This window comes from Typopeltis vanoorti, chromosome 6 (assembly GCF_054136105.1).
Source record: "Typopeltis vanoorti isolate ZY-2024b chromosome 6, IOZ_Tvanoo_1.0, whole genome shotgun sequence".
NCBI lineage: Eukaryota > Metazoa > Arthropoda > Arachnida > Uropygi > Thelyphonidae > Typopeltis > Typopeltis vanoorti.
This window is the reverse complement of record NC_143554.1, coordinates 117,416,255-117,436,689: the sequence shown is the minus strand read 5'-3', so window position 1 is coordinate 117,436,689 and position 20,435 is coordinate 117,416,255. Positions and strand designations below refer to the sequence as shown.

At 35.1% G+C, this 20,435-nt stretch overlaps 1 protein-coding gene across 1 annotated transcript in view; it reads right to left on the bottom strand.

Annotated features, from left to right (window-relative positions):
- The window catches only part of LOC150105856 (WD repeat domain phosphoinositide-interacting protein 4-like), a 127,222-nt gene extending 116,200 nt beyond the window's left edge, over positions 1-11,022 (bottom strand). The window contains exon 1 of the mRNA XM_090393627.1: positions 10,928-11,022. Within this exon, the coding sequence (XP_090249753.1) occupies positions 10,928-10,973 (46 nt within the window). The 5' untranslated portion in view covers positions 10,974-11,022. The remainder of the gene's footprint in view (positions 1-10,927) is intronic.
- Positions 11,023-20,435: the final 9,413 nt, after the last annotated feature.

The following is a 20,435-nucleotide window of genomic DNA, read 5'->3' as shown; positions in this document are numbered from 1 at the left end:
GCAGAAGCCTGTTAGTCCCACCCCTATCTTGATGCCTCATACTAACTATCCCATTCTGATTTGTTGTCCATAGTAGCTCAGGCATATTATCAACTGCCTCACTGACATCTGCATATCCAGTCCCCCCCCCCTTAATAGCAATAGTTTCCCTGATTCTGCACATCCACTTTCACTTCATTTAGCAACACTTCCAATCTCCACACACCAAATCCATTTTAGAAGCCAACCATCCGTCCTGTATAAATCCTTTTGCCCATCAAAAACTCACTCCACACCACTCCTGCATATAGTCATTCGCAATTATGGCCCTCCTTCTCAACTCTTCTCTACCAGACCATGGCAACAGACTCACTATCTTAACTCTCTCACTCTTTTCTTTTGCTACCTCTAGTAATTCCATCAAGTCCTCTGTCATGGACATTTTTTCTCCTTTTAAATCATTTGTTCCCACCATTACTATCATTTCTTTCACTCTCTGCTTTTGCGCTCTAATAGACTTACAGCCTTAATTTTCACACCTCTTAAGTACGATTTTGTCAAACTCATCTATTACACCTCTTATTAATGAATCACTGTACAACACTCGCTCCTCATTAACATACAGGAAAATCTAATAATCATGGAAAGCATACATAAAACTGCAAAAGATAAAAATGTTAAAAATAAAACCTCTCACAGAAAACAAAAAAATCTGTTAGAGACAAGAAAACTAATTGGAGAAGGAAAAAGAAATACAACAGAACTTACAGAAATAAATAAAACAATCAGAATAAATATTAAAGATAAAAAGAAAAGATAAATGATACAAAAAAGTTAGGATTATAGATGACAAAAATATGAAAGAACTATGAAAAAAAAGTCTCCCACGAAGCAAAAAAAAAAAATACTAATATTAGAAGATGAAAATGGACAACATATCATTCTGGTAACCTCCATGGAATCAATACTCATTGTGGGAGGCCCACTCAACCACCATATCATAATGAACTTATAAATAAAATGGATTTATTTACACTATCTGTATTCAATATGCTCTGGCAATGCATTCCACTCACTAGCAACTCTTAATTGAATGACACCACCAACATTGTTGAAAACACTATTATATGGAAGCCAAAAGAACATCTTCCAGAAATACAAATTTTTGAAATTGAAAATGCAATGAAAGATATAAAAAATAAAATGTCAGGAGAAGATGGAATTACAACAGAAATGATGAAAGCAAAAGGAGAAATATTAACAAACTAAAAGATCTATTTAATAAATGCCTAAAACAGAAAGATATACCAAGCCTGAACAATGCTATCATGATACACTTGTTCATAAACAGTAAAAAAAAAAAAAAAAACTTATAGATCTGCAATTTTCTATCAAAAGTATATAAACTATTTATAAAAAATAAACAGAATCACAAGATTATTGGATGAATCTCATCCAATTGAAAAACAAGAAATTGTAACAGCAATGAAAAAAACATGGAGTAAACCAAAATTATATACAGTTAACAAAATATGAAAAAATCAACTTTTGATCAACTTTGGATGTGACGTTTGCCAACCACGGCGCATGGCCGCACAAAGGAAGACTTGGTTTCGAGTCTAGTCAGCGACTAGAGGAAATTTTGCTAAGCCTTTTTTTGACCGGTTTCCGAGTTAGTCGATCTCTGGCACGGGCAAGCAGGTTTTTCCTCCTGGAAACTCTGGTTTTTCATCCTGTAAACTCAAGAAAATCAACCGTAGAACCCACATTATTTCAGACATTAAATATATTGCGTTAGGGACCACGAGATGGCGGCACATTTGAGCCGTCTCTCTTCACTGAGTACCGCTTAATTAGTGATAGCCTTGGGCCATCTATCTCTGATTGGTACCAGTGGAGATTGAACTGCCCACTCAGTCTCCAAAAGTTAGATAGGGCTAAATGGCCCTCGCCTACTCCCCGTATACGGGAATAAAAAAGGCGTTAGCTGATTTTTTTTTTTTTTTGAAAAAAAAAACTGCTAATATCCTTATAAATGAACACAGCAGTCCATTCTAAATAAATAAAGGGGTATGCCAAGGAGATACTATTTCATCCAAATTATTCAATGCAGTATTAGAATATGCCCTTAGTGAATTAGATTGAAGTGACTAAAAAGGGATTAATATTAATGGTAAAAAAATTAAATCATTTACAACATGTTGATGATATTGTAGTAATGGCAAACAAGAAAACAGAACTAGAAGAAATGATGAATGAATACACTATCAAATAAAGTAGGATTATAGATAAACTATGAAAAAAAAAAAAAAATACTGAAAAATATCAAAGGAAAAACATAACAGAAGAACAGTAGAAAATAACAAGATAGAGCAAGTACAAGAATATGTATAGCTTGATAGAACCTTTCAGAAAAAGAATTTAAGAAGAAATAAAAAGGAGAATTCGGCTAGGCTGAATAGCTTTTGACAAACTGAAAAAATTCCTGTGCAATAAAATAAAACCAGAAAATACAACTAAACTTTTCAACCAGTGCATCATCCCAATTATGACATATGGAACAGAGACGTGGCTAATAACCAAAGAAATACTAGATAAAATGAGGAAAACAGTGCAGAGAGTCATGCTAAACATCAAACTGAAAGATAGAATAAGTAATAAAGATATAAGGGGAAAAAAATGAAGGAAGATAACCTTGTGGAGATGGCTAGAGCAGGGGTCGCCCAACTTCTTTGCCCGTCGACCCCTTCAAGAGTTTGACTTTTTATCGATCCCCTTCTATTTTATTATTATGTAATTTTAATATTACATGTATGTTGATGAATTTTAGAACTTTAACGCTCACTTGTACGTAGATGTGCAAAAATGAGACTCTGTTCGAATACGTGCAAGTAAATAAGCAACCGCACATGTTGCAATCTCGTTCCTGCCGTGCCGGCTGGGCAGGAACCACCAACATCCGTTTATTGGTAAATACGTCATTTTGACCTACTTGATTGGCCTCCGTAACTATTTTCATGACCTTGCTCCATCTTACAGGTCCTATTCATGTCACCGTTCCCACGATTCACTCTTAATTGCCTTGTCATTCACGATTGAGGTAATCCAAGTTAACCAAATTAAATATTACCTGTAGAACGATGTCTTATATTTTTCTATCAACCCCTGGGGGTCAATAGAAAAATATAAGCCATCACTTTGGCGACCACTGGGCTAGAGAATGTTGGCATCAAGAAACAATCAAACAAAAAAAGTTGGAGGCAAATGGGGAGGCCTATAACCATAAACAGTTAAAAATGGCTAGAAGAAGATTCAATTAGAACTCTTAAAACCTAAATGGTTTTTGTTTTAAAAGTTGCCTGAATTTTTTTTTTTTTTATCAAGCCAATTATCATGCATCTTCACTAAATGCCAGGGATGGCCTCTAGTTCTTCCCATCTCACATTCTACACTTTATAATTTCCTCTCTACTAATCTGATAAAACCTCCCTCAAACAAAAAAAGTCTATCTTTACCTCTTATCCAGTAAACTAAGCTATAAAATGTGACTGCATTTCCAGTCAGAAGAATTAATCACAGGGGAGTTAAGTGGATAAAGAAAAACTGCAAACCATATTATTCATTATTGGATATCAGAATATATATTGGGTTAAGCAGCATATTATAGAATGGACTCCTGATGAAAGAATATTAGATCTAGTAATATAACATCTGAGGATCTGACTGCTTCTAATTGGTAAGTGATTTTACAGTTTATCTGGTTAGTTGAAAAGCAGATGAGTTTGTTTAAAAATGTGTGGAACTACAAGGCAGGTGAATATAATAAACTGCAAATGCAGCTTTAGCTGTGCCATAATCTGAGAAACTGAATGATATAAGAATTAACAGTGTAGAAATTAGTTGGAAGAGGGGGGGGGGAAGATCTGACAGAAGCTATAAATGACTATTCCCAGTCAAGAATTAATTGCAGGAGTTTAATGGATGAAGAACTTTAAAACATAACTACACACACACAAAATATGGAACTTATGGAACCTGTGACATGAAATGCCATAAGCAGTGACAGCCATAGTGAGGAAGATGAAATAAGACTATGAAAAGAAATTAGATGGAAATTCAAGAGAATTCTTTTGCTATGTTGGCAGAAAATAATGGCCATGAAAAGTGAATACAGATGGTATTCAAATACAAAAAAGGCACAGAAAACATTTATCAAATTATTAAGTACAGTAATCATTTTGGTAAGATATACATTCCTGACAGACCCATTAGCTCTCCAGATGCTGAGGTATATCTAAACAAAGATGATAGAAGAGAGAAATATTAACACCATTGCAAGAGCTTGATGCAAACACAGCATATATGCTAAAGGAATGAGCTAGAGAATTAACTGTGCCCCTAACTGATTGTTTAACTTTCAACACAAACATAATTCCTCAAGGAAAGCAAGATAATTCCATTATATAAAAGTGGAGCTAGAACTGATGATGCCAATTATAAACCAGTCTGCATCTCTGGAATATATTAAAAAGGTGATGAGAAATTGCACCCAGGTGATAGATAATACTTGGGTCTTTTGTAGAGCATGGTATAGCATTGTTAAAAGATACCTGTTGTATTACCAATCTATTCATGTTTATTCATCTCTGTAAATGATTCTTGTAGTTTTTTCATTTTCTACTATTAAGGCTATGTCATCTGCAAATGATATTGCATTAAAAAGCCTGCCATTGACTTTTTCTTTGAATTCCTTTAGAGCTTCTTTGATGTAAATATTAAAAAGTAATGGTGACTCACCCTCATTTTAGCTTCTTTGAAATGGGTTTGCACTCATTTCCTATGAGTGCAGCTTGATTTTTATATACCTGATAAAATAGTCTTGTTATAATCTATCTTCAGATTTTTGAGGACTTTTAACATTATATTCCAGTCAATGTTATCAAAAGCTTTCTCTATATCAGTGAATGCAGAGTATGGGTGTGTTTATTCTAAATGCTTTTTCTATGATCAGTCAGTTTCTATAGCTTCTCTTGTCCCTTTATTCTTTCTGAAGCCAAATTGGTCATCATGTAAGTGTTCTATTTTTTTCTTTCAATACAGCAACAGATAATTCTAGTTAAGATCTTTTAAGACTGCAGAGTAATAGGCTTAACTTTCAGTGATCTCTGCATGCTTATGCTTTTTCAGAATTGCCAACATAATGCTTTCCTCAAAATCTGAGGGGATTTCCCCCATTGTGTACATTTAATTGATCATTTCATATAGTTTGCATGTTGCGTGGGTCATCTATTGTCTGTAAAATTTCTCCTGGGATGTGGTCTATTCCTGATGTTTTAGATTGTTTCAGTTCTTTAAGAGATCAAATTCTGACTTTAAAAGAAATGGTCCTTTCTCATCTTCCTCTAGGAGAGATTTACCTAATTTCTCTCCTCTATAAAGTTCTTCAATGTATTGCACCATCTTTGCATTATCTTTTCTCTGAATTATCTATCATTATATGCCCCTTCAGTGTTACCTCTACTCGTGTTTATATTGTTTGCTTGCATGTTGGTTCAATCCATTTTTCTTTTGCTTTCTCTGTTCACCATGTTTCTACTCTTCTTGGTATTTTGTATTTCGTGCTTTCTTCTTTATCAGTTCTAATATCTCTAGTGATCCATGACTTATATTGCATTTTTTTTTCTTCTTTTCCAAAGTGCTTTTTCTGCAGCTTTATTTCTCTCTTTGGAGATTCCTATATTTCATATAGGAATTATGATGCCTTATGATATTAATTTCTTCTTTGTCATCAGTTCTAATATCTCTAGTGATCCATGACTTATATTGCATTTTTTTTTCTTCTTTTCCAAAGTGCTTTTTCTGCAGCTTTATTTCTCTCTTTGGAGATTCCTATATTTCATATAGGAATTATGATGCCTTATGATATTAATTTCTTTTTCGTGTAGCTTCTGGGAATTTATTAATTTGTCTGTTTCTTCTCTAAATTCTTTGCAGGCATTTATATCATTTTTTATTTGTTTATGCGCGATTTCTTCAATTGTAAATGACGGATATGGTCAGTGTTCACATTTGCTCCAGGATAGCTTTTACATATTTTCACCTGGTTATGATTTTTTTTTTCAGATGATTATATAATCTAACTGATAGTTCCGTGTTGCCTGGTGCAATACATTTTCCACATTGCTTCATAGTTCCAAGTACCTACTTCAGATATTTTTCTTGTTGGTGGCCTGAGGGCACTGTGATGATTTCCTCTCCTACTGGGGACAGCCCTGCAATTTTCATGAGAGCTGATTTCCCTTACTTTATAATCATTTAGTTCAGCTTCCATTATATGTAGTATTCAGAAAACATAACTGAAGCTGAACTAAAGGACTGTAGTCATTAGACTCTTCCATTGTCCATGCCTATATATGTCTGGTCTTAACAGATGTAGAGCAAGTGCTTTTATGGCAGCATTCATATTATACTTACAACTCATTATACATACAATAAAATATACAAGTCTTTGGATGATTAAAAGAAATTATTAGAAAATCTATCAGGGAATTGGAAAATGCAGAAAAACGTTTGAATAAACTTAGACAGGATAAGAAAAAGGATCAGAACAAGAACAGCAGGAAAGTACTGAACTTGGTAGTCAAAACATTAATAACAACAATGTAAGTCAGCTAAAATCTAAGAAAAGAGGTCATAGGGTATGGTGACTCAAATTTTAAAATTTACACTTGCAAAGGGAGTCACCGCTTCTAGTTTCTTGGGAGCAAAAATTAAGTATGACAAACATAATTGAAAACCAAAAAAGAAAAGTAAAAGAGATGGTAGTTCTGGTAGGTACAAATAGCATCAGAGAAGATATGAAAGGTCTGTTGGAAGAAATGCAAGTAAAAATTGTTGGATTACTACCCAGATACGACAGTACTGAGTTAAGGAGGGTAATGATAGCAAATGATTTCACGTGCAGGCTGTGTGGAAGATATGGATGCAAGTTGTATGGATGCCTTATGAAAACAGGTTGAAGATTTGTGGGTTGCAGAAATTGGATGATAGGTAGAAAAGGAGAAATATGATTGAGACATTCAAATTGCTGAAGGGTTTCTATAGGATTAATTCAGAGGATATTTTTGAGAACAGGACTGGTGGTGGGAGGACTAGGGGATATCCATGGAAGCTGGGCAAGAGTGGTTAGTAAGGGTGTTAGAGCTGGGTTTTTTACTTTTAGAATGGTGAATGAGTGGAATAAGCTGCCAGCATCTGTTGTAGATGCTATGATGGTGAATGAGTTCAAGGCAAAGTATGATAGATACTGTGTGAATGTCAAATAGTTGTGATGGACATGATGTTTAGGGCCTCCCTCGTTGAGTCTAAGGACTCCTTGGAGTTGCCCGTAATAATAATAAAGTTTATAGATGTGTGGGGTGTTTGATGGCAGAAAAAACTTTATAAGAAGGATGGCCAGCACTTGAATTCATATGGCATCAGAAGCCTGGAGAAATTAATTACTTCTTGGTATGAGACCTAATGTACAGAAAGTCAGGGAAACTAAATCATCAAGGGAGGAATGAGAAAAACGTGCATGAAAGTTCAGCTATGATACACAAACATGATAAAGATACGCATGTCTTCAAACATGGTTATGTATGTGGCTAAGGGGGGGGGGGAATATGCTTTAGGCTCAGATGTTTTAAGTATGTCTGGGGAGGGAAACGATAAAATTCTAAAACAAGACCAAATAGACTGCATATCTAATTATAAGAATAGGCTAGGTGGTAATTTATGTCTATACACAAATGCCAGGAGTATTAGAAACAAAGGGGTTGAGTTTGTTGCTTTATTGAATATGATGTGGCCTAAGATTGTTGGCATTACATTAGTGAAACCTGATAAGTGGAATCTAGTGTAAAAGGGTATATTACTTTTAGGAATGACAGAAGAGATAGGAGAGGAGGAGTGCCACTAATGATACCAGATGACTTAAGTCCAGTTAGGATATTAACACAAGTAAACAATGATGGTAACAATGTCCCATGTAGCAGTGAGTTTGAGTCTATCTGGTGTGAAGTGAAGGTTAACAGAATGAATATGTCGTGGGGTGTGGCTACAGATCTGGCAGCTCAGTTGCAGGGAACAAAGAAACATCGCCAATTTATCATTATGGGCGACTTTAATTTTCCAAACACTGATTGGGTAGAAGAGAAATCTCATAAGAAAGAAGAGGAATTTATTGAATTGTTGCCAGACAACTTTCCTTTCTCAAGCAGCATGTGAAAGAAGAAACTCTAGGTCAGAGTGTTCGATTTGCTCATAGCATCAGAAGTGGTCTGTCAGGAATATGGCTATTTTACCACTAATCGGTGAAAGTGATCATGCTATACTTTCTTGGGAAGTATCTAATTGTATTGATGCTATGATTAAAACAGGTTACATGCTGAACTACAGAGCTGGAAATCATGATCAACTTAGGAGAATACTATCTTTAGTCTCATAAAAGAATATCATAAGAATAAGAGTGAGAGGAGTTACGAAATATATAAAGTTCAGGCCAGAAAAGTAATGAGTATTGTGAGGAAAGCTAAATCAGAGTATAAAAATAAATTGGCCATGCAAGCTAAGGGCAATCCAAAAGAATTTTATAGTTATGCTCCAAGTAAAAGAAAGAATGAATGTGCAAGAATAACTTTATTGAAAGCAGACAATGAAAGCAGAAGCTAATGAGATTGTTCAGTTAACCAAGTAGTCGTCGTCAATATGGATAAAATACATCACTCCGCTACACTTCGTATCCATCATATTTCAATGTAATATCAATGGTATTAAAGTTTTAATATGCACTTCGCATCATGGTAACCTGGACGTATATATACATCTCGGTCAGTCGGGTGGTTAATGAGTGCTCGCTTTGCTAAGATATATCAACCAGGTGTAACATGGTGCACAGTGCTACTGCTACATTGGATGTACAATTTCATGAAAAGAGGTTTGTGAAAATGAGGTTGAAGAGGAGCTGTTACATAACCTAGATAAGAATTTGTCTATAGGGACAGATGGAATGTTCAGCCATAATGGCTACGCTTTTCATATGTTCGTATAACTTGAGTCTCAGCTCAGGAATGGAAGGAATGTGTGATAGTTGAATTGTACAAGGGTGGTGCAAAAAACTGATGCGTCAACTACCGACCTATCAGTATCTCGTGTAGTAGTGAAGATTTTAGAGAAGTTGGTAAGAACTCTCATACAGAAATGTGCAAAGAACAGCATATGGGTTTACTAAAGGAAGGTTATGCTTTAGCAATTTGCTCATATTTTATAACAATGTTACGGACTAGTTGGATAAAGGGAATATGATAATTGGATTTTTCTAAGGCACTTGATAGGATACCACACAAAAGGCCATTGCATAAACTAGAGAATATGGGACTGGAATATAAACTTTTGACTTGGATCAGGGGATGGTTGACAGACATCAAAAAGCGGTATAAAGTGGGTGTGACTCTGCCAAATTTAAGGATTAGAAGAAGAAGGTGTACCTCAGGGTTTTCAGTTCTTGGACTATTATTCTTCAATTTATACAATTAATGACATCAGGAAGGATGTAACATCAGATATGAAATTGTTTGCCAATGATGCAAAGAAAGGCAGGGCAATCAGGAATGCTGCTGATATTCGACAATTATAAAATGATTTGAATAAATTGGAAATTTGGGCAAATGAAAATGGCTGTCAATTTAAAAATAGTAAGTGTAAAGTTATACACTTTGCCATGATTTGAGTTCCAGTGGCATATTGTATTATTAGCGGGGTTATGCTACAAGAAACTGAAGAGGCAAGGGAGATCTTGGCATATTGGTGGATAGGAATTTCAAGTTGAAAGATCACATAGTAAAAGTTGCAAATACAACTCAGAAGATAATTGCAATGTTGAAACGAACTTTGACATGTAAGGATAAGGAAGTCATTTTGCCTCTTTATAAGGCTTTGATAAGACCACACCTGGATTATTGTGGCAGATTTGGTCTCCCGGGTTCAAGGGGATAAAGAAGCTGTGGAAAGGGTGCAAAGAAGAGTTACAAAGATTATAACTGGATTATGCGATTTAGATTATGAGGACAGATTCTGGTTAACAGGAGAAAGAAGGATGATATGACAAAGGTCTACAACTTTTGAATGGGTGTTCTAGGATTTCAGCTGATGAAATTTTTTGTTATATGGAAGGAAGGGAGAGAACATGTCGCATGCATGGAAGTTAAATTTACTTGCTGTCAAAAAAGGGGATAAGAGCTAGGTTTTTCTCCCAGAGTGGCAAGTGAGTGAGTGAGTGGAATAATTTGTCCTTAGGGATAGTGAGTGCATCTAGTGTGAATGAATTTAAGGGAAGGTTTGGAAGCCTCTCTCAATGAGTCTTTGACTCCTGGAAGTCTCAGTTAATAATAATAAAAATTGTGGCATTTGGTCCAAGTTTCAAAAATTCTTGCTTACTGGCGTTTTTTTTTTTTTTTTTTTTTTTTAAAAAAAACTTTTCCTGAGGTCGACTAGTTGTCGAAACCCGTTCTCAAATCAGCAGCCTAAATAAATGTCTAAAATAAGGAATTCTTTTGGATCGAGGGGGGGGGGGGGGAAGGATGTGGCTTTCGTATCACCATGTAAATTTTCACTTACCATTTGGAGAAACTGCATTTCACCGTTTGATAAGTTGTAGTTAAACAAAGTGCAGGTGCTTCAAATAAGTTGATTAACCGTTCTATACACACCAAAAGTTAACTGGGGGAGTAACTTTCTCTTAAATATTTCCTGCCATAGCCCTATGTTTATGTTATTCAACAGACGTCGTGTCAAGGGACAAAAAAAGTCATCGTAAACATGCAATTACGCAATCTTTTTTTGTAAAAAAAAAAAGAAAGAAATACAACAAAAACTTTCTTAACTATTAATAAAATCCAAATTTACTGACCATGATCCTGATTAAATCGCAAATTCTGTATTCCGCTTTTCATCATATTTCTATTTCTATTTCTAACGCGCTTAGCAATTTTACACGAATAGAATACTACCACAAGAAGAAATCTCAGTAAATGAAAGAAATGAAAAGAATCTCAGCATATTATATAGAATACTTCTAAGTTTAGATGGCGCTCCATTCTCTCTACACGCCAACGTTCCCTAAACCTTTAAGTAACTATGATATTTCAAGTGAGTGTATAAGAAAAAAATGGAAAATCAACAGCTAATAATTAGAGGACATTTCTTCACAATGCACTTTACTGTTGATTTTACGCATTTCAGGAGAGTACAGTTCCATAGCAGTTATATTAAAATGTTATATAACCTGATTACTAGTTTAATCTTTAGAAAAAGATCTGATAAATCTGAAGTATAATTTGGTTTGGAGGTACGCATTTTGGAACAGTACAGTTCGTACTGGTTCTTATTAGAAACCAGTAGGCAACTCAGCTTTTCAGAAGATAAGATAGAGCTAAGCTTTTCAGAAGTGTTCAGGGGCTATTCAAATGAAGTTGACTAAGCGTGTCTCATACAGTAGTGTATGAGAATAGTTTCTAAACGGAAATTCGTGTTTCTTATCTAGCAAGACAGACAAACTGACTAGAAGAACACATGCGATTAACAGACATAATTCGCTATCCTTATAGCCTTAGTTGCTTCATCCATAACTCCAAAAAGTCACCTTGGCTATTAGAATGGCAATGCAGATAAATAAAAAAAAACATAAGACTCTCTCTCTCTCTCTCTCTTTCTTAATGCCATGGAAATTTAGGATCCTACCACATGCAAATATTTAAGGAGTGTCTAAGTCTGGTAATAAAATTTGGGATGTGCTACATGTTTTGCACTGTACTCCATGTCAAGATGCCACTTGTTGCAGTGGCGTAGCTAGGGGGGGAGTCCTCCCTGGGGCACTTTGAACTTTTTTGAACTTTTGCATTTAATTCTAAAATACAGGCTCGAGAACTCCGTTCAAAATAATGAATACTACTGCGAATTTTCCTCACAATTCCTGTAAGTGTTGCTAGTTGTGAGAGGAGGAGTTTTTCTAAATAAAATTTGATTAAGAATTACCTACATTACTATGAAATAGACTTCGCCAATGTCATCGACGATTTTGCTAACAGAAAAGCAAAGAAAATGACATTTTAGATGTTGAAATTAAAGTTTTACTTCAAAAATAAAGTATTTCAATTTATTTTCCTATACGTAGTCAAAACTACGTATAGGAAAATAAATTACATAAGTAACGGTGGATTTCGGTATACTTACATTGGTAGCAATGTCACGGACAGAAAGACACCTAACTACCATCTCACATTGGAAGTTTGTCAGTTCAGCTGACAGTGGCATAGCTAGAGCTGTTGCTGCCCGGTGCGGCAAACTCAGGAACCGCACCGGGCAGCAACAGCTCTAGCTATGTCACTGTCAGCTGAACTGACAAACTTCCAATGTGAGATGGTAGTTAGGTGTCTTTCTGCCCGTGACATTGCTACCAATGTAAGTATACCGAAATCCACCGTTACTTATGTCATTCGTAGATGGAAAGTTGATGGTGCTAAGGCAGGAAACGGCCTGGGAGGCCACCGACATTCACTGACCCAGATCAACGATTTGTGTTTCTGACTGTTCGGTTCGATGCCTCACGCCATCGGCGGCTGAACTTACAGTCAACTTGGAAAATGCTGCTGGGATATCTTTCAGCACTAGAACTCTCCTCAGAGAGTTGCATGCCTTAGGTTACCATTGCACAACTTATACGAACAAGTCACATATCCTCCAATGCCAAACTATTGCATTGGTGTCTTTCACACCGATCTTGGACCGTAAATGATTGGAAAAGAGTTCTGTGGAGCAATTAATCAACCTTCTAAATGTTTCACTCTGATGGTCATCTTTGGATCATGAGATTATCTGGTGAACAATTGCCAGGACTGCATCATTCCAACTATTTAGTTTGGTGGAGGCTAGATAATGGTATACAGTGTTTCAGTTGGATGGGGCTTGGTCCATTGGTGGATGTGCCCAAAAGCATGACTTCTGGTGGCTATCTGGACATCTTGGAAAACTTCATGCTTCCGACACTGTGTAAGTTTTCGTCAGTGACCCTTGCATGTTTCAACACGACAGTGCTCCGTGCCATACTGCACTGCCCATTCGAGATTTGTTTCCACAAAATAACGTTTGAAGTGTTGGACTGGCCAACTCAGAATCATGAGCCGACCAGGAATATCTTTGGGACGAATTCTCTCCAGATTACATCGGCCGTCATCAGCATCAGTAGTGGGGGGATAGCATTGCACAAGGAATGGAAGAATATTCCTGTTGCGATGTATCGGATACTGTTTGAAAAAAAGGGTAGTTGATGTCATTCAGTACTCAGTACAACGGTGGTCCTACTCGGCATTAGAAATGTAATTAAACGCATTCTTTTTACCATAACTAGATGTAGAAATACTCTTGTTAACATAGTGTATATCATTAACAATCCAATAACTCAAAAATCTCTACAAAAAATCGTTCCTATTTCACCTACTTTTGTTCTCAATTCTAATTTAAATGATATGTTAGTTGCCCTTTCCAAACATATATCTGTGATTTCTCTCTATACTCTCATGCTCAAAAATGACTGTTCATTGCAGATGTCTAAACTAATTTTCCATAACTGTTTCCATAGAATGATGACATGCATATTTCTCATATTTGAGAGCCATTACATGCAGAGACTTCTAAGTCGATGATGTCCTTTTTATGCAGTGCTCTAGTTCTTGCTTTTATGTGCTGCCTTTACTGCTCTTTTAATTCACATGGCCACTCCTACCACTTTGATTAATGATCTCTGAAAATGAGTTCCTTTTAGTCTAATTTCCCAAACGATAAAATCTTCTTTGAAGATTTTAGTATTCATAATTCAAACTGACTTCTCTAACTTCACAGAGATCAGTCTGGAAGATATGCTAAAGCTGCTATTTTAATGCCCCCATCTCCAAGTAAAATTATAAACTCATAGTACATTAGTACCATAGGAGAGCCAAGGTTAGATAATCTGGAAACTCTGCCCTAGGAAACATGGAAATTTTAAAGACGATTCAAACTTCCAAATATCAGGGTAGAAATCTCACTGAGCGATGAAATTCGTCTATTACATCACTAGCCATTAAAATTTTTTAAAAAATAATAAATTAAGGCTTATATACCAAATAGTTGTTTATAGTTGGCTCTTTATTCTGTTTATCCAACATCTGTTTAAATTAATTAAGTATAAATTTTTAAAAAAATCAGCAAAGGCCTTTTATTCCTTTAGGGATTAGACGAGGCCTTTAAACCCTATCTAGCTTTTGGAGACTGAGTGGGCAGTTCAATCTTCACTGGTAACCAATCAGAGATAGCTGGCCCATGTCTATCACTAATTATAGGTGCCACCCATGAAGAGACAAAGAAATGATTGCTGCCATCTTTTGGTGCCTAACCTTAACAGGATATGTTCCTGTCTGAAATGGTATGGGTTCTACAGTCGATTTTCTTGAGTTTACGGGACGAAACACCCCAGTGTTCGGGAGAGAAAAAAACTGCTTGTCCATGCCAGACGACCAACTCGAAAACTAGTCGAAGATAAGCTTAGAAAAAAGTTCCTCCAATGGGCGACTAGACTTGAACTCAAGTCTACCTTCGAGTAGCCTAGTGCAGAGGAAGCGCCACTTCCACTGAGCTACACTAGCCTTAAGTTTAAATTATGTATATAAAACTTGCTTTGCTTTTCGCTAAATTTTATTTAATTTTTGTACCCATAATTAAGGCCAATTCGGGCTGATTTGATGATTCGGGAGCACTTTCTAGAGTTCTGACTTCTAAATTATCTCATTGCAAAAAACGATGCCTTTGTGATTTGATAAATTTCTTTTATTTTATTTATTTAAGTAGCTCCAGAAAATGCTGATTTATCTTCTCATATCCCACATATAATCGCCAAGGATTATCTTTGAATGTGATTAAAAAATATTCCAAACCAGCAGACGCAAATTAATTTCGCCTATAAACTGTTTTGAATTAATATTAGAAATTAAATTTTCAAGTTAAGTTGCAATGTTATGTTTCTTACGATTTTAAATTATTTGAATTTCTAAGTAGGAAGGTACCTCAAAATGCTTAACATTTTCACATAAATCACTTATTTAATAAATATTAAATATTTTAGGTTTTTTTTCGAGCACGGTTAGTATTGTTTGGTGGCGTTTTGTATAATATGATCGTTCTATGTTTGTCATAAATTATTATTCATAAATGATTTTTATTTTATAAATACTTTACTTCTTGAATATAATGTAAACAGTGATAGTACCGTTTGAGGATAACAAATATCGGAATAGAAAAGATTTATTGTAAGTATATGCAAAAAAAAGCCAGAATAAAATTCTTTTATAACAAACAATTTATTCAAAATCAAGGAATCATCCGTCTTTAACTTCTGTTAAAGACGTAAGTTAAAGTTTCATGTAATTAAATTCAATATACAAATTCTGATTGATATCATTAGTCGGACGAAGATGCATGTGCGTTGTAAACAGTTCGTAAGCAACGAAAAAAGAAAAAGTATTGTTATTTATAAATGAATTTTGAATTTTGTTTTGTATATACCAATCAGCTTTTTAGACTGCAAAATGATTAAACATATAATACAGTAAAAAAAAACCGCCTGATCCATGACCAGCACTAGATCTATATTAACTGCTTGTAAAAGCTAGGCAGTAGTAATTGGTCCCAAACCAACAATTCTTCACGAAGAGGGGGGGTTGATAAGTAATATATCTTACTAATTAATATATGTATATATATATATATAATTTATTTATGAGATTTATAATTACAATTATATACATAATTTATTTATATAAAAATATATATTGTTCGAATCCGGCTTTGGGCATGGATATTGGCGATATTCATTCAGTCATACATACATACATACATACAATATACATTATATATACATATAATATATGCAGTCTATCAAGATGGACTGGGTCACCAAGGGAGTAGAGCTAAAATTTTCCACCATTGGGGAGGTGGGGGGGGAAGCCTTCCTCATCACTGAATGAATCCTTGAAATTAAAGGTGTGATCATAAAAATATATTTATTCTTTCGCAACAGATATAAAGCATTTAAATCATACAATGGTATAATTGTAATTGTGTGTAATTACACCTTAAATCTTGATACGATTCAATATGATTGAAAGCGTTTATGGGTTTAGACGTAAACGCACATTCATAGAGATTTTTATAATGTTTTCGGTGTTATTAATAAGTCTGGATAGCTGAAAACCAAAAAGCTAGAATTCTTATTAAATTCGTTATATGTTGATTTTTTTTTTTTTTTTTTGTTACAAGAACGTTTTCGAAAGTATTGTTTGATATTATTATTATTATTATTATTATTATTATTATTATTATTATTATTATTATTATTATTATTAGGCAGACGGATGAACGCCCGATGTTATCGCTTCCTCCGTTTATGTAGATGTGAAGTGGTTTTAACTCATGTTTTTAATTTGAAAGTGCTGCTACTTAATTCCACTAGTCACGCTGAAGACAGGGACATTTAAATCATCAAAATCGGTTAAGTAATATCCAAATTTTGTGTGCTGAAAGTCATAGAGTGAACTGCTGTCACCGACCAACAAAGAACAAAGGACGTCGCCATTTTAAAAGTCGCGCTACAGTCGCTAAAGAGAAGAGAGCCCAAAGGTCACTGAGACAGCGAAGGTCAAGCACAATGAGCTGTAACAAGTGCAATAAGACATTAAGGGAGGAAGGGGATGGGCCACATTGTTCTGGATGTGGCCGAAGACAACACTTCCAATGTTCAGGGATCTCAGAAAGCATGTGGAAAGCAAAAGGAGCCGCGAAACGGTTCGAATGACTCTGTCTACAATTCTGTGAGAAAATTAAGAACAGACACCAAAGAAAAGCAACGACACACATCAAAGTAAGTCCCACAGATATTTATGAGAAACAATGAAAACACTCGAGTTTATATAATTGGAAAAGAATCCGACTTACACAGCCTACCAATATAAAACACTAACGCTTCACATCCTTTAAAACAAAAGATTAGAAATCACTTAAAAACTATGTAATGGAGACTTCAAAAATATAGGCGAACATATCCAGTTAGACAGTATAAGCTTCAAGGTCTTTGACTCTTTGAAGAAATGGTCAGACAACATTTTCACCAACACCAACTTCACTATCATACACACAAACGTAAGTATAAAAAAACACTGGCTTACACTGATAACACTGCTCAACTACACCTTGACAAACTTAGATGCGTTAATATTGACCGAAGTTGCAATAAACGACACAGAAATTTACACATACAACCAGTGGCGGCTCGTACATAAGCACTGCAATACCACAGCACCCCAAGGATAAATTTTGTTTGTGTTTATAAATAATAACAATGCTTACGACATTATATAAATGCAATACAACATGTTAAAGGTTACTGTTTATGTTTTGACATTGATTGAATAGTTAATAAATCGAATTGTTCGATTAAGGCTTTAGATTACGAAACAAATGCACTGCGATCTAACACAGTGTCAGAATTGTCATGTTTGGCCAATTGCATCTAGACTCGCCGATATTCGTTTGCGCTGTCATTGCACATTACAAGTGATTCCAACACTGCTCGTTTGGGCAGTTATTGCTTACAGATAAATTGTATGCATGCGTGCGTTATTTCTGTGAGATAAGAAACTTTTATTATTGGTGTTTGTTCGTGGTGAAGGTGAAATATTTTTTATAAAGCAATTTTAACATGTAAATTTATTTATTAATAAACTGGTTACTGATTAGGATTTTTTTTTTTTTTTTGTATATGCAGCACCCCCCACTTGAAATTTTTACTGGCCGCCACTGCATACAATAATTACCAAACCTAGAACTTATGTAGACCAAGCAAAAGAGGAGGTGGTATCGTGGTATTTATCAAAGAAAAAATGTGAAATGTATTTGTATAAAAAATGTATTTATGAAAAGAAAAAAAAGATGTGACTGAAAAACAAACTCATTTCGAACACGAGGAAACACTAATTTTGGAAATCACAAATAGCGACAAACATAGTGTAAAACTCGATGTAGCTTGGAAACACCAACGCGCCTTACATCGATTTTTACAGAAGTCGTCTCATGAGATTGTTACAAAAATAACCTTGTTTGTCTATATATATATATATCTTATGCTAAATATTAATGTAAATAACCCTATGGGAATTGACTGTATTTACTGCTTTAACAAATTTCTAGAATGTAAAAAAAAAAAAAGGCAATGCTTTGCCACCAGAACTTTGTATAAGAGCACAAGAAAGTTGTTTACAATTTAAGTGTAAGAGAAAGTTGTTTACGAGCTCTGCGCATAAACACCTTCAACAGTTACCGTCAAAGAGATCGGCAATTTCAGACAACTTTCTTCTGCCCGACAAGATAAGATTAAAGGAGTGCACAGAGGAGAAGAAAGAGTGGGTAGGTCTGAACAAAAGATCAAGGAGATGTGCCAAATTCTTCAGGGGTTACGACCCTTGGTGCAAGGTCCCGGAGAACGCGATATAAAAAGGTACTGAGCCGAACATCGAAGTGGGCAGTCATCGGCAGTTAGATTTATCGGAGTCGGGAGTTAGAGGCAGAAGTTCCAGAAGTAGGATCAAGAGGATCAGCGTTACGGCAAACCCACACCAGAGGAAAAGAATGAGAATGACAAGAGAACAGCGGACGTAAATACCCAAGCCAAGTGTCGGTCGGATGTCTTTTTCCCGCGGGAGGTCAACCGAAGCCAAAAGCTGCAGAGCGATTGCAGTCCAAAGCCCGCCAATATCCCGTCAAGACACCCCCCTGAAGCAAGACTCTCCAAACAGAAGACTAAGGCCCGATATGAAAGAAAAAGCATAGAGACTTTAGTGCAGGACATTTGGAAGAGTGTGCGACACAGCCTCTGTAAGTTTGTTCCATCTTTTGTTGTACATTACTTTTGTAATCTAGAAGATATGTTATAGATGGACTGATAAGAAATAGTAATTAGAAGTATCTATAAGAGAGTCCTCCGCTTTGTTATTTATTGGAAAATAATTTGTGAGATAACTTGGCATAGCTAGCTAACCTCTTGGAGAGTAAATTAGTTTCTGTAATTTGATTTAATAAGCAGAGTAATTATACAATAATTACTCTGCTATACAATATAATTGAGTAATTATACTGTATAGTTTATTTAGTATTGAAAAGGGAAAGTTTGTTTCTTTATGCTAAAAGTCTAAGGGATAAGTAGAGAGAGTAACCTCCCTATCGTTTAATTAATGTACTTTGTTATTAATGTAAATAAATGTGTTTTAATTATATGTCAATAGAGTGCCGCCTTATTTTTTTTTATTTTACAATGCACTGTTCCTAAATAAAACGGACTTGTGAGCGGGAAACAACTAAGGCATTAAAAGCTTAGTTTAAGTACTTGAGAAACTACGACTATTTATGTAAACTTTATTGAAGGAATTTATGCTAGTAAGAGAGAGAGATCTACCGGATGTATTACTAGGTCTTATGCTGATATAGAAATACTCTTGACGCAGTCTAACAAATAAATTTTCCAGTGTTCTTAGACATACGACTAGTAATTACGAAAGGTGGATAAACATAGCACGCAACTCAAAAAGTAAGAAAGTTTACGAAAGCAAAAGCGCACACTGATAAATAGAGTAAAGATATTACAATAACGCATCTAAGATCTCATTCGTTACAAAGGCGCAAATAACATTAAAGATTACAATAGTATCAAATACACAATAAACATAATATACAGATCTTCATATAATAATCCACTCAGCTTTCTGCATGAGTTAGAAACATGGCTAAGCGGCATCCAACCCCATACAACACATAGGCTCATCCTAATAGGAGACATTAATGTAAATACTTTTGACCACGCTTCTTCAACCACTAACACATACCTTGATATACTAAGTCAGTACAACATAAATCCTACCATTAACTCGCCAACAAGAGAAGAAACGCTCAACAATTCAATAACATAATCATGCATTGATCATATCTATCAACATACGGGCTCCCATCCATACATATACATCATCAGTAATCGACGTCAAAATTCCCGATCACTACTTTGTCTCAACTTCGTTTTATTATGTTACCTATCCCCTTCTCACCACCACAAAAGTCAACAAATCTCTATCATATTAAAGAGCATTGTCGACAACCTTGTAAAAAATACAGACTGGAATTGCCTACTTAAAATAAATGATCCTGTAACATTATATGAGAATGTCCAACTAAAGTTCATAGAAATATACAAAAAAGCAACAAAGCCTACACAAAAGAGGTGACAAACAGACAATAATCCATGGATAAATGGCAATATAGTAAATAGTATTACTGTAAAAGAAAAT